The sequence below is a fragment of the Neovison vison genome, chromosome 9 (assembly GCF_020171115.1).
Source record: "Neovison vison isolate M4711 chromosome 9, ASM_NN_V1, whole genome shotgun sequence".
NCBI lineage: Eukaryota > Metazoa > Chordata > Mammalia > Carnivora > Mustelidae > Neogale > Neogale vison.
This window is the reverse complement of record NC_058099.1, coordinates 17507386-17521299: the sequence shown is the minus strand read 5'-3', so window position 1 is coordinate 17521299 and position 13914 is coordinate 17507386. Positions and strand designations below refer to the sequence as shown.

General features: G+C 52.5%; 1 protein-coding gene across 1 annotated transcript in view; it reads left to right on the top strand.

The window, feature by feature from the left end:
- The window catches only part of PAPPA (pappalysin 1), a 235416-nt gene that overhangs the window by 160094 nt on the left and 61408 nt on the right, over positions 1-13914 (top strand). Inside the window, exons 11-13 of the mRNA XM_044265042.1 lie at positions 7265-7378; positions 8283-8418; positions 10743-10956. Of these exons, the coding sequence (XP_044120977.1) occupies positions 7265-7378; positions 8283-8418; positions 10743-10956 (464 nt within the window). The remainder of the gene's footprint in view (positions 1-7264; positions 7379-8282; positions 8419-10742; positions 10957-13914) is intronic.

Genomic DNA, 13914 nt, shown 5'->3' with positions numbered 1-13914 from the left:
CCCCAGTCACCGCCAGACATCCTGGCCCACCCCACAGGGGTTTACGGCCTGTCTCTCCCATCCCCAGTGGGCCCAGTTCCTCATCTATCAGATATGATGGCCAGAAGCAGATCACTGAGGATGCCCCCAGCGCAAATATCCGAGCTCAAGGCTTTGAGGGGAAGAGCTGCTCTTTGTCACATGCGTGAAAAGAAAAGAAAACAGAAAACACATTGCTGGAATGGCTACAGTAAATGTTTATGTTACCCCTCTGGTGTTTGTGGAAAGGTGGCTGTGAAATTAGCCTTCCAGAGACCAGAGGCCTGGGGTCCAAGAGTGGACTTGGGGGCTTACAGAACAATCCCACTTCCTGATGGAGTCGACACTCTCTCCTGCCTCGTTCACCAGGAAGAGGCTGGGAGTGAAACGCTGGCAGATGGTCAGAACTGAAGAGCCTTTCAAGGCTTCATCTTCCTCTGTCCTTCTGCACACGGGAAGGAGGAGTGTCAGAGGAAGTCGGCAGGGGGGTCGGTTCTAGCAGGCAAGACTCTTGCCTGGCAACCCAGGACTCTTTCCACCGCATCACCCGCCCTGGGGCAGCCCTGAGGGGGCCTGCTCTGGGCTGCTGAAGCAGCTTCTGTTCAGGCGAAATCCCACCTCCATCCTCCCTGACAGCCCTGAGAGACAGGCAGACGGCCCTTTCCAAGGCGGCCTTCATCAACCATTAAGAGTGTGGGCTGAGTTTGAGCCTGAGAATTGAATCCTGGTTCCACTAATGAGCTGTGGAGGCAAAGTACGGGAGCCTCAAGTCCTTATCTATAAAATGGGTATAATCCTAGTACCTCCCTGACAGAGCTGTCCTGAGGCCCGCATGATTTAGTGCACACAGAGACCTCAACGAAGCACCCAGCCTAGGACAGGGACCCTCTAGATGTCACCGCTCCGGCTGTGACTCCTGGTCTTGGGGCACCTACTGTGTTCCGCTGCTGGGTGACAGGAGCTAGGATTGAGGGGAGCGTGAATAACGCACGCTTCTCACCTCGGAAGTCTTCAGAATTCCAAGGGAAAGACTGGATTCTAAACAACCATTGTCCAACCTGACGGGCGCTGTAACTGAGGTACATAAAGACTGTGTGGACACAACAGAGAGCAGTTAATTCCGCCTGGGGAGTGAGCAGAGTCGCTCAGAGGAGGGGTGATATTTGAGACCGGCTTCTAAGGGTGTGTCGCATTCAGTGCCTTGGAGGGGGGGGCAGGGGGGAAGTCCGGGCACAGACATCGTGGTGGTGGAGTCCAGGACCTGCAAGAGAAAGTGTCCCCTGGGGAGAAGGGAGCCCCGCTGTGCACATGTGCGGGTGCCCACCAGCTGTGTGGGGAGGGGTGAGGCGGGGTGGTGGCTGGTCGTGAAAGTAGTGACAGGGTGGAAACTGGCTCCCAAAGGCCTTCGCAAGCTGTGTCCGGGCGACTTCCCATCCCATGGTCCGTGGGCGGCATGGAGGGGATAATAAGTAGCGAGGCCATGGGCTTAGTTCTGTGCTTTGGCAGGTAAAGTCTGAGGACCTTAGAGCAGGGAGAGCAAGAGGAGGCAAAGACAGTGGTAGCTGGTGCCTTCTTCTCCGTCAGCCAAAGGGGAGGTTTTGAGCGAGACCAGCACCAGCCCTGGTCCACTGTGACAGAACGCACTGGACATGGCAGCGGAGGGATCAGAGTCTGGCTGGTGGCTGTCCTACACGGCAGGGTAGATGACCTTAAAGGAGTTATTTAAAGCCTCTGTGCCTTGTTTCCTCATCAGAAAAATGGGACAATGATTCCAAGCTCTCAGAGGTTGACTGTGGGATAAATGATATTGTGACCTTGAGACCCGTGGTGGATGCGCTGGCTGTGGGCGTCCTCAGGCTACTTGAGGGCCATTCCATACGACCGCAGCATTTCACAGATGGGGAAACCGAGGGTGGGGGAGAGGTCCAGCTAGTAAGTGACATAGCCAGAACTGACCCAGCTCCCCTGTTTCCTGTGGGAGTGTTTAGTGTAAGCACATCCCTGAACATGACGGGATGTCTAAGGCATTCATGTTAAAGACCAAGGAGGAACACATTCTCTAACCACCGCCCCCACCCAGGTCCTGCAGGTGTTAAGATGGGACTGGAGGACAGTGGCTGCTCAGCTTCCGTCCAAGACCTAGAACTGGGCTTCTCCGGGAGAAAGGAGGAACATGGGCACCCCAATTCCTGTCTGCTCTTTCTGCCATGCATGCTTGGGGAAGAGGGAGACATCTCACTGGAGGTGGTCCTACACACAAAAAAAGTAAGATTGAGGGGCTCCCGGCTGGCTCAGTCAGAAGAGCATGGAACTCTTGAGCTCAGGCCCATGAGTTTGAGACCCACACTGGGTATAGAGCTTACTAAAATAAATAATCTTTTTATGAAAAAAGTAGGATCGAGTGGGTGCCGAGCACAGGTAAGGAAAAAGCATCAGTTCTCGGAGCCAGAAAAGTCTGCATTTAAATAACAGTTTTGCTACCTACTTGCTGTGTTATGTTATACAAGACAGCCCACTCTTCCTTGAGCCCAGCAAAAGTAATGGTTTCAGTAAATTACTCTTCAATCCCTCTAAATCTGGAACTCTAAATCAGAAAGCTTATAGACATTGTTGCTTAGAGGAAAAAGTAGGAGGAATTAGAGCCAGACATCTTCTCCTAGCTGTTGGGAAGAGCTGTCTAGAGTCCAATGAATTGCCTATAAAGGGGAGTGAGTTCTCTGGTTCTGAAGTAATCAAGAAGATACTGGGTAATCCTTCCTCCAGCCCTGAGAATACCTAAGGGAGGATGCTCGCCAGCCCAGCTACATCTGCTCTTTGCCTAGCATCATTATGTGACTTTCTCTCCCCGCACCTGAACGGGATCACTTCTTTTACTAATGTACACATTCGTTCAATGAATATCAGGATTCTACTCATTCAAAATACTACTGTATCATGCTTTACTGTGACAAAAGAAGTTGCTGAAAGATCTACCTTTTTTTTTAAAGATTTCATTTATTTCGCAGAGAGAGAGAACAGGAGTGGGGAGAGGGAGAGGAAAAGAGAATCCCAAGCAGACTCCCTGCAGAGCAGGAACCCTGATGTGGGTCTTGATCTCAGGAACCAGAGATGACAACCTGACCCAAAATCGAGACTCAGACTTAACTCACTGAGCCACCCAGGTGCCCTGAGACCTACCTTAACACACGTCTGGGTGTACAATAAGCTGGTGTTGACTACAGCTACAGCGGACTTCAGGAACGTCATCTTCTGGCTTACTGGAAACTTGATGTCTGCTGATCAGTAGCTACCTTTCCCGCCCTCCCCCGGCCCTTGGCAACCACTATTCTACTCACTGATTCTGCGAATTTGAACTACTTTAGATTCCCCATGGAAGTGGAGTAATACAATATTTGTCCTTTTGTGGCTGCCTTATTTCCCCTTGGCTTGATGTCCTCAGGGTCCATCCTTACCGTCACATATGACAGGGTTTTCGTTTTGAAGGCTGAGTGATATCCCACTGGGTCGATAGATCCCCGTTTTGCTCACGCCCTGGCCTCTCGACGGACCATGAGTTTGTTTCCACATCTCGGCTGTTGTCAGTAAAGCTGCACTGGGCATGCGCGTGCGCAACGCAGGTGCTAGCTGGGGAACCCCGTCTTCATCTGTCTAGGGGAAGCTGAAGCCTAGAAGCTGCCCGTGTTTTTAGAGCCCCCAGATGTGTTGTACAAGGTGGAATGAGTCAAAGGGACAGGTCACAGAATGGCAGGGAAGATAAACGGTTGCTGCGTCCAGCAAGGGCTTGTCGGCATCATCAGAAGGACCTGTGCCTAATGCATCATCGGGGGGAGAGAAGAATGACTCACATGGGGTCTGAGAGGCGCTGACTGGGAAAAGGGGGAGGTTGGGAGAGACACGGAGCTCACTGGAGCCAACGACACTGGAAAGACGGGAGGAATGGAGATGATGCGTGAGACGGAGCTTGCTTCCTGGGGCTGCTGTGGGAGCTTGAGGCCCCAAGGAGTGTGGGATGTGAGTTTCCTGCTTGTTCCCCCACCAATGTTCAGGGAAATCTAAATTGCTCTGTAATCCTTCATGCGATCACACTTGCTTTTCTTGGAAGGTGCAAAGAAGTGAGTGGATGAAAACAGAGCATGCCCGTCGAATCAGTCACCTTGGGATCACACTTGTATCCCTAGTGACCAATCTTGCGGCCAAGGGCAAAGCTCTTTCTCTCAGGGATGCGGAGTCCGGCGAACCACACCCCATACCCCCAGTCAGTGGCTGCTTAATGAGCAGAATCTGCAAGGTCTATAAAAGCAAGAGGCTTGTGAGTGTTTCCTTCAGCTCTCCCCTGCAACCCGCCCTCCCCACCCCCAGCCTCCCCCAAGGAACATAGATGGTTTTAAGATCAACTGGGGCTTTGGGCAAAGGTTCAGCTGGTTTTGTTTGTTCCTCTCTGATCTGCTCTGACTGTCCCTGGTCAGGATCGCAGCCAGCTTGGAACAAGCACAATCTAAATAGGAAAACAGGAGAATAAAATAACAGCAGTGTGTACCTCTAAAACCCTGTCTAGTGCTGATAGAGCCGATGAGATAAGAGAAAATTGTATTTAAGCAATAAGAGGGCTTTGTTCACGTCTTAGACTTCTCTGACCGTGAATGTTTTAGATGCAGAGATAAGCCCTTGCCTTCCCCCTCTCCTCCCCAGCCCCCAGCACTCCAGAGATGCACTCCACCCCACTCTGCTGGGGACAAGCAGCTCAGAATACAGGGGAAAGAATTCCAGAACGATACAGGTCCAGTTGCTGGCCTGGGTTTCAAATGCCATGGAGAGTTTATGCAAAGTCTCACACTGTTGTCAGATGTAACACGATCTACTGGCAGATCTGCCTGAGCTCCGTCCCAGTTGTTTTGTAGAAAAATAAATAAACTGGAAGACATCTTCCAGCCTAATAAAGTGGCTGCTTTGCCCATAGTCTCCTTGGTATTAGGCGTCTAGAGATTTGAATAGCAGAAGCCTTCACCTGCTTCTGGCCAATGAGATGGTTGAATCTCTGCCCCTTCTTGTGCTTTAAGAGGTTACCTGTGATATTCAGGAAACTCATACCGTGTGCCCAGAACCCATTGGTTTCTCGGGGAAGGGATGAGGAATTTTGGCAATAAACAGGCTTTCAGTACTTTTCAGTGTTCTTCATGCAGTAAAGCTCTTTTCTTAAGGGAAACATTACATGGCAGCTGGGTATCTAAGACAGGTGAGTGGAGGTGGTACAGGTAAAGCAGTAGAGAGAGAAGGAAGCAGATCTCACAGCCTGACCCACAACGGACACCTCCAAGGACCCCTGTGAATCCCTCAAAACCTATGACCTAATCTGACATTCAGATGTCAGAGGTAAACCAGGCTCTCCTTCAACGAGGCCAGCATGCCACCGCAGAACTTTTGGGGTGACTGATCTGTGATTCTCCAAAGTTGACTAAGCAAATAATCTTCCTCTGGGGTTTCGAGAATGAATTGATGAAGATATTAACAGTAAGGGACACAGGTGAAGCATACGTACAGGACTCCATGTTACCTTTGCAACTTTCCTGTAAATATAAAATCACCCCAGTACAAAAAAAAAGCTCATTAAAAAAAAAAAAAGGCACTGAGATGGCAGTTGTAGATTACAACATAGGCATCACGTATTTTGTCTTGAGTTTGATGAAATTGATATACGACTTTTCTACTTTGTGTTTCATCTGCACTCTGCACTCCTCTGTAGGAATTTCTGGGCGATATATGGTCTTGCTTTGTGTGATTTTTATAAATGACATCATATTGTACCTGTCCATTTATACCTGGTTCCTTTCTCTGTCTTGTTTTTACTTGGTCTTAAGTTTTTATGATCTCTCCATCGAGGTCTTGAACTCAGGAGTAGGGCTTCTGTTTTCAGTGGCCGGGTCCCACACTGGACCTGACATTGAATATTTCTAGTGTCACCCCTATGTATGAATCTAATTCAGGCCTCGTAAGAGTCTTTTGCTGTATAGAAAATCGGTCATGTGAATATTTCTTACCTGATGCATCCCTTCCCAGCAGATGAATGTGTAAGCTATTCCCAATTTTTTGCTACTACAAATATGGCTGGAATAGGTAGCCTTGATTCTTGTATATATATATTTTTCCCCCTTTTTAAATTTGTTTTACATGTACATGTGTTTATTGGGATTGATATTAGATTATCTTTCGGGTTTTGGTTTTTTTTTTAATAGCTTTCAAGAGCCTTTGAGTTTGCTAGGTCAGCCTTTCTCCGATGAGTATAGGGAGGCCTGCCCAGGTATAGGGAGACCCAGATCCACAGGGGAGGGTTACGAGAGGCCACATTCAACGTCAGAGGAAAAACACGAACACCGAATGGCCTTCTGCGGAAGGTCTGACCAATCTCAAGAACAAGCCAGTTGCTTCTGACCTTTTCCATTGTAGAACTTTTCTGTTCTCTGCTGTACAATTTACAGTAGTACGTGCTGGTGTCGTGCCTCCATGGGTATCTATGCTCAGTGTTCCCTGCAAGCTCCTCGGCATCCATCTCATCCCACAGTGCTCCGCAAAACGCTGTCTCCCAACAATAGGACTCGAATAATTGAATGAAAAGGACGGAATAACATTTGGATACACAGTAGGCACGCATAGACTCAGTGCGCGTGCATGTCACACACACACGCACACACACACATTCTGTCTCTGGAGGATATGGTCATTCTCTCTGAGTCTTTTCTCTGTCCTTAATACAGCTCTGAGCAGAATGTACAGATCTGTGCTAAAATGGTCTGCTTGCAGTTCAACACTCGGTGAGATCCCACCCCTTATCCTGCCTTTTCTGCCACCTTCCCCAAGCTCTAATAGTACCAGGCAGCTTAGCACATTCTAGACTTCTCTGTTCCCCTGAGCCTTTGCTCCTGCTCCCTGCACCTGTACTGCCCTTCCCCTGTGTCCGCTCTGTTCTTCAGGATCCAGCTCAGAGGTCACCTCCTCCAGCATCTGTCCCCACGAGCATTTCTCTGTCACCTCTGCCACCAAAACATGTTGTCTGTTCTGCCCTTCACGGTGTTGAGGGCTCCCTGTGCTACAGCAGAATGTGGGCTCCTAGGGCAGCCTCCCGTCTGTGCACCCCTGTGTTCTCCTGTGGTGCTCAGAACTAAATAGGTAGGTAGGGAAGGTGCATCTGATTGAATTTAGTTTAGCTGTGGAGATCCTCTAAATCATTTTTTTTTTCTTTCTCTCTCCCCAGGTGTGTCGAACCAAGGTGATAGATCTCAGTGAAGGCATTTCCCAGCATGCCTGGTACCCTTGTACCTTCAGCTACCCATACTCCCAGATGGCTCAGACCACTTTCTGGCTCCGGGTAAGCCAAAGCCTCAGGATCTCCAGGAGTGGGCCCCAGGAAGCACCAGCTCCTGTGACCCTTTCACAAGACGGTTTGTCTCCCCACCGAGGGTGTTAATTGTAAGGACAGAGAACAAAACACTTAGCAGTAGGAGGCTCCCTGAAATAGAATCCCTTTGATGCGCATGGAATGCCCCTCATCCTTCTTGTTTTGGCAAAGACTTTGGATATCTTTTGTCTGCCTGGAACCTTCTGTTCATCATTCAAGGCCTTTTAAGATTGTCTTCTCCTCCTTGAAGTCTTAACTGATCCCCACAGAGAAGTGACTGTTCTCTCCCTTCTAGTCCTGTACATGTCCGGTCGTCTGTCGATGACGCTTGTCACGTGGTATTGTATCGCTGTCATTGGGTCCATCTTCCTGACTAAGGATTAGGGATTGTACTGACTTTTGATCTACATATCACTGACCCACTTTGAACTCCACGGTCTGCAGAAAGGCAAGGGCCACGTCTTCCTTAGCTTTGTCTCCTTGATGCTTTGCACAGAGGCTAGGATAGAGAAGGGACAAATAATAATAATGCCTTTTTATGTGGTCTTAGGGTATGCCAGACCCTTTGTTCCCATTATCTTACTGGAGACTCACAGCCACCCTGTGATCCAGTTCTTTTACTTAATATATCACTTCGGAGTGAGGGAACTTAGGCCCAGAGAGGCAGAGCTGCCTTTCCCCATCACACAGCTCAGCAGGTGCAGAGCCATGTTGGAGCAGTTTCTGACTTCAGAGCCTGTGTTCCTCACGGCCTCCTTGTTCCCATTATGGACCCGTGCCAAGCGGCCCAGGCCCTGCATGGAAGATGCTTCTTGCAACCCCCGCCCTGTGGCCTGAGTGCATAAGTGACCCTCCTGTGCCTTCTGCATTTCAGGCATACTTTTCTCAGCCAATGGTTGCCGCAGCTGTCATCGTCCACCTGGTGACGGATGGCACCTATTATGGGGACCAGAAGCAAGAGACCATCAGCGTCCAGCTGTTTGATACCAAAGATCAGAGCCACGATCTCGGTGAGCACTCTATCATGCAGGTGGCTCTCGGGACTGTATCTGCCTAGGGTGGTTCAAGGAGCCACCAAGAGCTAGTTCTTCCTTCGTCTTTCCTCTTTCTTGCTTCTCTGTTTGAAGTTCTGCTTGCCTTCAAATCAGGAGGCTTTCGTGTATCCCGAGAAGCCTGGATGTGGCAGATAGGGAGATTGGGGGCCACAGTCCCCGTCCTCCCTTCAAGAGTTCCTTTCTACCAGGCATCCTTAATCTCGGGCACCCCTCTGATGCTCAAAAGGCCCCGGGATGGAGACTGAGCAAAGGCCCTTTCTGCAGATAACAGCATCTGAGGCCCCAAGAGAGGCACTGAAAGACCCCGGGTCACATGGCCAGGTCTCTGGAATCCTAGCCATGGCTCCTTCCCCACCCCACCCCCCCACCCCCGCACAGGGAGGTGCCCCGTAGCGCCCCACCGCGGCAGCCATGCCGTTCCTGCCGGCACCCCCTGAGGAACTCCCCCACAGGAGGAGGAGTAAGGAAAGACCAGGAATGGGAAGGCAGGTCAACAGCCAGGTCCTGCGTGCTGAGAGGCTGCCTCTGCACCGGGCTGGGGTAAGGGACAAGGCCAGAGTCGTCAGGCAGTCACTTGCACACCTCTCTGTGCACCCATGTGTGCATGGGGCAGAGGAAAGAGCCCCAGCTCCAGGGCCGATGGCCTGGGCTTCCATCCTGTCCCTGCCACACCCTCGGCTCGAGAAGGTACACGCTTTTCTTGACCTCAGAGCCCCTCTTGTGGCATCTTGCTCTCCTCATAGACACAATGGGGACAACGGTGCCACTTCATCGTCAGAGCGAGAAGGATTCCTCAGGGCTGTGGTGACAGTGCCCCGCGTGAGCGCCCGCCCTGGGAAAGCCGTGTTGTCCCTCCCACATTTCCAGTCTAACTCTGGGTAGCCGTTGCCAGTGTCTGGAATCCCAGGCCAGCCCCGGAGGCCGGCCTCCACAGCTATGGCTGCGCCATTCCACAGAGAGCTCGGTTCAAAGACCCGTATGAAGCCAGCAGGCAAGGGGTCATCTCAGGGTCAAGCAGAAGCCCAGGGAGCAGGGAGAGGATTTTATTTTGTTTTTATGTTTACTTATTTAGTTAGTTTTAGAGGCAAGGGAAGTGATGGGGTTGGGGTGGGGTGGGGGGTCATATGAATAAGGAAGAGAAAGAAAACCCCTCTGGACTTATCTGGATTCCAGAGAAAATTCCCTAAGTGAGAAGCAAATATTTTCCTAGCTGTCGTGCCATTGCAGCGGGCTCTGAGGCGTGGGGAAAGGTCTGGTTCCACGGAAGCGGCTGGGATCCCATGACCCAGTGTCTGAGGCTTCCACGTGTCCCCATCCCTCCCCGCAGTGTCCCCCGGCCTCTGTCCTCCGATCCTGGCACCCCTTGGGGAGCCTTTGCTGTTCTGAGGGACCAGAGAAGGGCGCCTTCTGGATGGGGAGCTGGACATCCCCAACAGCGCAGGCCTGCCGGGATGCACACGGATTCAGCCCTGAGTTTAGTTGCAGGAAGTGAGTTTTGGGAGCTTGCCAGGCTCACATCATTGGGTAGGCTCAGCCGTGATGTGAACCGAGGTCCATCCGACCCCAGAGCCGGTGTCTGTTTCTCCGACTGTATCCCACGCCAGCATTCCCTTCCCTCCTCTGGGCATGCCCTTCCTCTCTGCCTCTTCCCTTCCTCCTCGAAGCCTGGGGACCTGTTCCCCATTCTAGAAAGAACTGAGGGCTTTGAGATGGGCAAAGCCCGGGCTCAGCATGGACTGTACACGGCTGGCTCTTGGGGGCACCTCTGGGGAGCCGCTTCCTGTCCTTGGTTCCCAGGGTTACCTCTGCATCCCGGCTACTGCGGTCCGGACCTCTCAGGACTGCTCTTGGGTTCCTGGACTAAAAATGAGGGCAGCCTGCTGCTGTGGCTGGTGTGCACCATCTCTGCAGCTGACTGGGAAGGCAGCCTGGAAACTAGCAGCTCGGACCATCCAGCACAAACGCAGTGTGGGAGGGTGGTGCGGCCCGCCATGCTTCTGTGAGGGGTGGCCCCTGGGGGAGGGAGAGAGGCTGTGGGCGCTAGGTGAAGGGAAAGCTTAGGGGGCAGGGAGGCAAAGGGATTGGAAAGATTTGGAACCAAGAGAAAAAGGCAGACAAAGAAACTTTCAATCAAACTCAAAATCCCCACTGGCCACCCAATGGTGCTTTTGTGCAGTGACATGAAAGGGTCTGGGGGCTTCGGGAAGGGCCCGTTGGGGAGGGCGTGACTGGCCTTGAGTAATGAGCCTGGCCCCTCGGCCCTCTGTCTCTCCTGACAGGCCTCCATGTCCTGAGCTGCAGGAACAATCCCCTGATTATCCCTGTGGTACATGACCTCAGCCGGCCCTTCTACCATAGCCGGGCGGTTCGTGTGAGCTTCAGTTCACCCCTGGTCGCCATCTCGGGGGTGGCCCTCCGCTCCTTCGACAACTTTGACCCCGTCACCCTGAGCAGCTGCCAGAGAGGGGAGGCCTACAGCTCTGCTGAGCAGAGGTAAGGGACCCTGTGTCGGAATACCCTGGGCCGTTGCTAGCCAGAAGCAGATGGAGGAATTCTGGAACCACGTAGACCTGCGTGGGGCTGTGAAAAGTCCGTATGTTTCTCCCTGCTCCATCCTCTGGCCTCTGGCCGGCTCTGCCTTTGGGCCTGGGAGGCCCACACGTGTGTCTGGATTCCAGGGGTGAGGGAGGGAAGCAGGAATGTGCGCTGGTGGAAACATTCCCTCACCCGGCTTGCTGACAATGGCTCGTTTGCGAGGTAGACATCGCTTCCCCTCTCTGGGTCTCAGCATCCACATTTGGACAAAGAGAAGAGAGGTGGATTAGCTGTCCTGCAGCTCGGAAATACTGGAATATTTATTTAGGGGATGGAGGGAGCCTGTATTTTCTGTGTCTCCGTTCACCGTATTCCAGTGTTGAGGAAGTCTCCCCATCTTCCCCAAACCCAGCTCCTAAGATCCCCTCTGCCGTCTCAGGGTCTCTGGTCGTGGGGCAGCATTACCCCCACCCATGCCTCTGATCTGGTGTCTGCTAATGCCCCTCGTCTGAGCTGAGAGAGCGTGGAGTTTCCTGGAAAGAGTAAGAGTTTGGGGGATACTCTTCTGTGGGTCTGAACGTGTCCCTTCTTGCGTGTGTGTCCATGACAACTTTTCTGAGTCGGGCTTTCCCGTTTTTGGATAAACGGACGACCGTCTCTACCCCACCGGTGGGTCGTGGGGGTTCAATGGTGCGCCAGAGAGCAAGGCCCTCTCGTGGACCGTGAGGCACTGTGCCAAGCTGCTCTATTAATATGGGGTCTTTATGGCCACTTGCTGATCTTCTCTGCCGAGAATGCCCCATGAAGCACTTAAAGCCGGAAGAAGCTCTGGAGATCGTCTAGGACATCCAGAGTGTCCACACTCCCGCACTGCCCTCTAGCATTCCAGGGCCCCCAAGGGAGAAAGAAGGGCTGGTCCCTGCTCCCACAGCAACTCTCACGTTTGTTTAATGAGATCCAGAAGGAAGAAAGAGAGATTGAGGCATGGGGGGTGGGGGCCGTGGTCTCCGTGGGTTCCCCCAGAGTGAGGCCCTCTGAAAGGCAATCGCCCCCTGCCCTGTGTACCTGGGAGCAAGGAGGGGAGAGGACTGGGAGGCGGGGCGGTGGGGGGAGAGAACAACACTGGCTTTCCCACGCCCCTGCCACCACAGGGGACACAAAAGGTGGTTGCAAAACCCGCATTGTTTTGCACCCACTGTCTCTAGCTTCTGTTGTGCAAAGTCTGTTGCAATCGTGCGGAGGCAAAAGAGCTCCTTAAATATCACTCACTGTTATATTTCACACTAAAGGGGCTTTTTCATCTCTGGCTCTCCAGACTATAAAAATAAGTCAATTCTCAGAACCCAGGGAAACAGTGTTGATGGGCAGCGTAAATCCATTAGACCTTTTCTGCAGCGCTTTCTTTCCCGTCCTTAACCAGCCACCGGGACCACGGGCAAGCTGACGGAGGCCAGCACTGGCTTCTTTGAATTCTTAATTAACAGTTCCTGGGCCCGAAGTAAACAGTTAGAAGTGTCTCAGCTCAGAAACAAATCAACTGTTTAGCAGCTGTTGGGTTCTCTGAGTGGTAGCAGAAGAGCACCGGGAAGGGACAAAGGGTCTCACTGGTTATAGTCCTATGAGCCCGTCAGTCCGCCTCTCTGGGCCTCAGCTTCCCCATCCATGGGATGATGGCGGAGGATGGGATATTCCAGTTCTGATGTTCCGTGCTTTCCGCGAGCCGGGAGGGAGAAGAAGGAGGGGGAGGACACCGACAGGCACTTCATTACCTTATACCATTATTTTATTTCATTATCACACCTGTCCTGTGAGGTGTGGACAAGAGACAGTGAGTCAAGGACATCCGAGCAGTAGGAGGCAAAATCTTGCTTTGTCTGCCCCTGAAAGCCACGAGGTACTCATCAGAGTCAAGCACGTCCAGGAGAGACGCGTCACGGCTGCTCACGTGTGAGCATTTAGTGAGGGGAGCAGCCCGAGGTGAGGGGCCCGCGACCCTGAGGGCCTCCGGGGCTCTGCCCTGAGCGTGGACCTGGCTGAGATGGGACGAGCCCCTGGTGCCACCGCTGTGGGGCCGGGGGGATGCTCCAGAGGACAGGGGCTGGGGAAGGAGGCAGCTGCTCCTGTAGAGCTGGAGAGGCACTCACCCAAACAGTCGGGACTGCACAAATGTGCAAGTGCATTAAAACAAACAAACCAGGAGGCGAGAAAAGAAAAATAAGCAACAACTGTAAAAAGCCACGGGATGTTTTTCTTCATTCTCAAAACACCAAGGTAAATAGCATCACTTTTTATAGCCCGCGCTTCAGCTGGCTCTTATAGAAACAGCCCACTTGACTCTCAGCTGGTTCCCGGGTCTTGAGAGGGGCCCGCCTCGCCTCCCCAGCCACCAGCCCTCCGGCCGGCCCTCACGTCCCCACGGATCCTCTTTCTTGCCGCCTCTGGTTCTTCCCCGCCGTCCCCACCCACTCGGCCTCCCCTCCCCCCCTTCCCCCTTCCCGTGTTCCTTCTCTTCTCCGGAGAGCAGCGTGGTGCCTCGCGGGCTGCCTGGAGAGGAGCATCCCTAGAGCAAAATCAATCCGGGCCATGGGTTCTGACCTAGAGTCAAGGGTCTCCAGTCCCCGGGCAGCACTTGCACTGAATCCAGAGGCCCACGAAAACAGGATCGGGTTTCAAGGGAGAGGTCCAGTCCTGGAATTCTAGCCAAATCCCAGCACCACACCTAAGGGGAAGAGGGAACAGCGTGGGGGCTTAGCCATGGTGGTGGGAAGTTAAGAGGCTAACTCAGGGAGGAAAGCAGCACTCCCGGACTGAGGCTCCAGTGTGTCTGACACACACACACAGACACACAGACACACAGACAGACACACACACTATCCTATGGTTCTAAACAGAGATTAACCAGCTTATTATAAAATC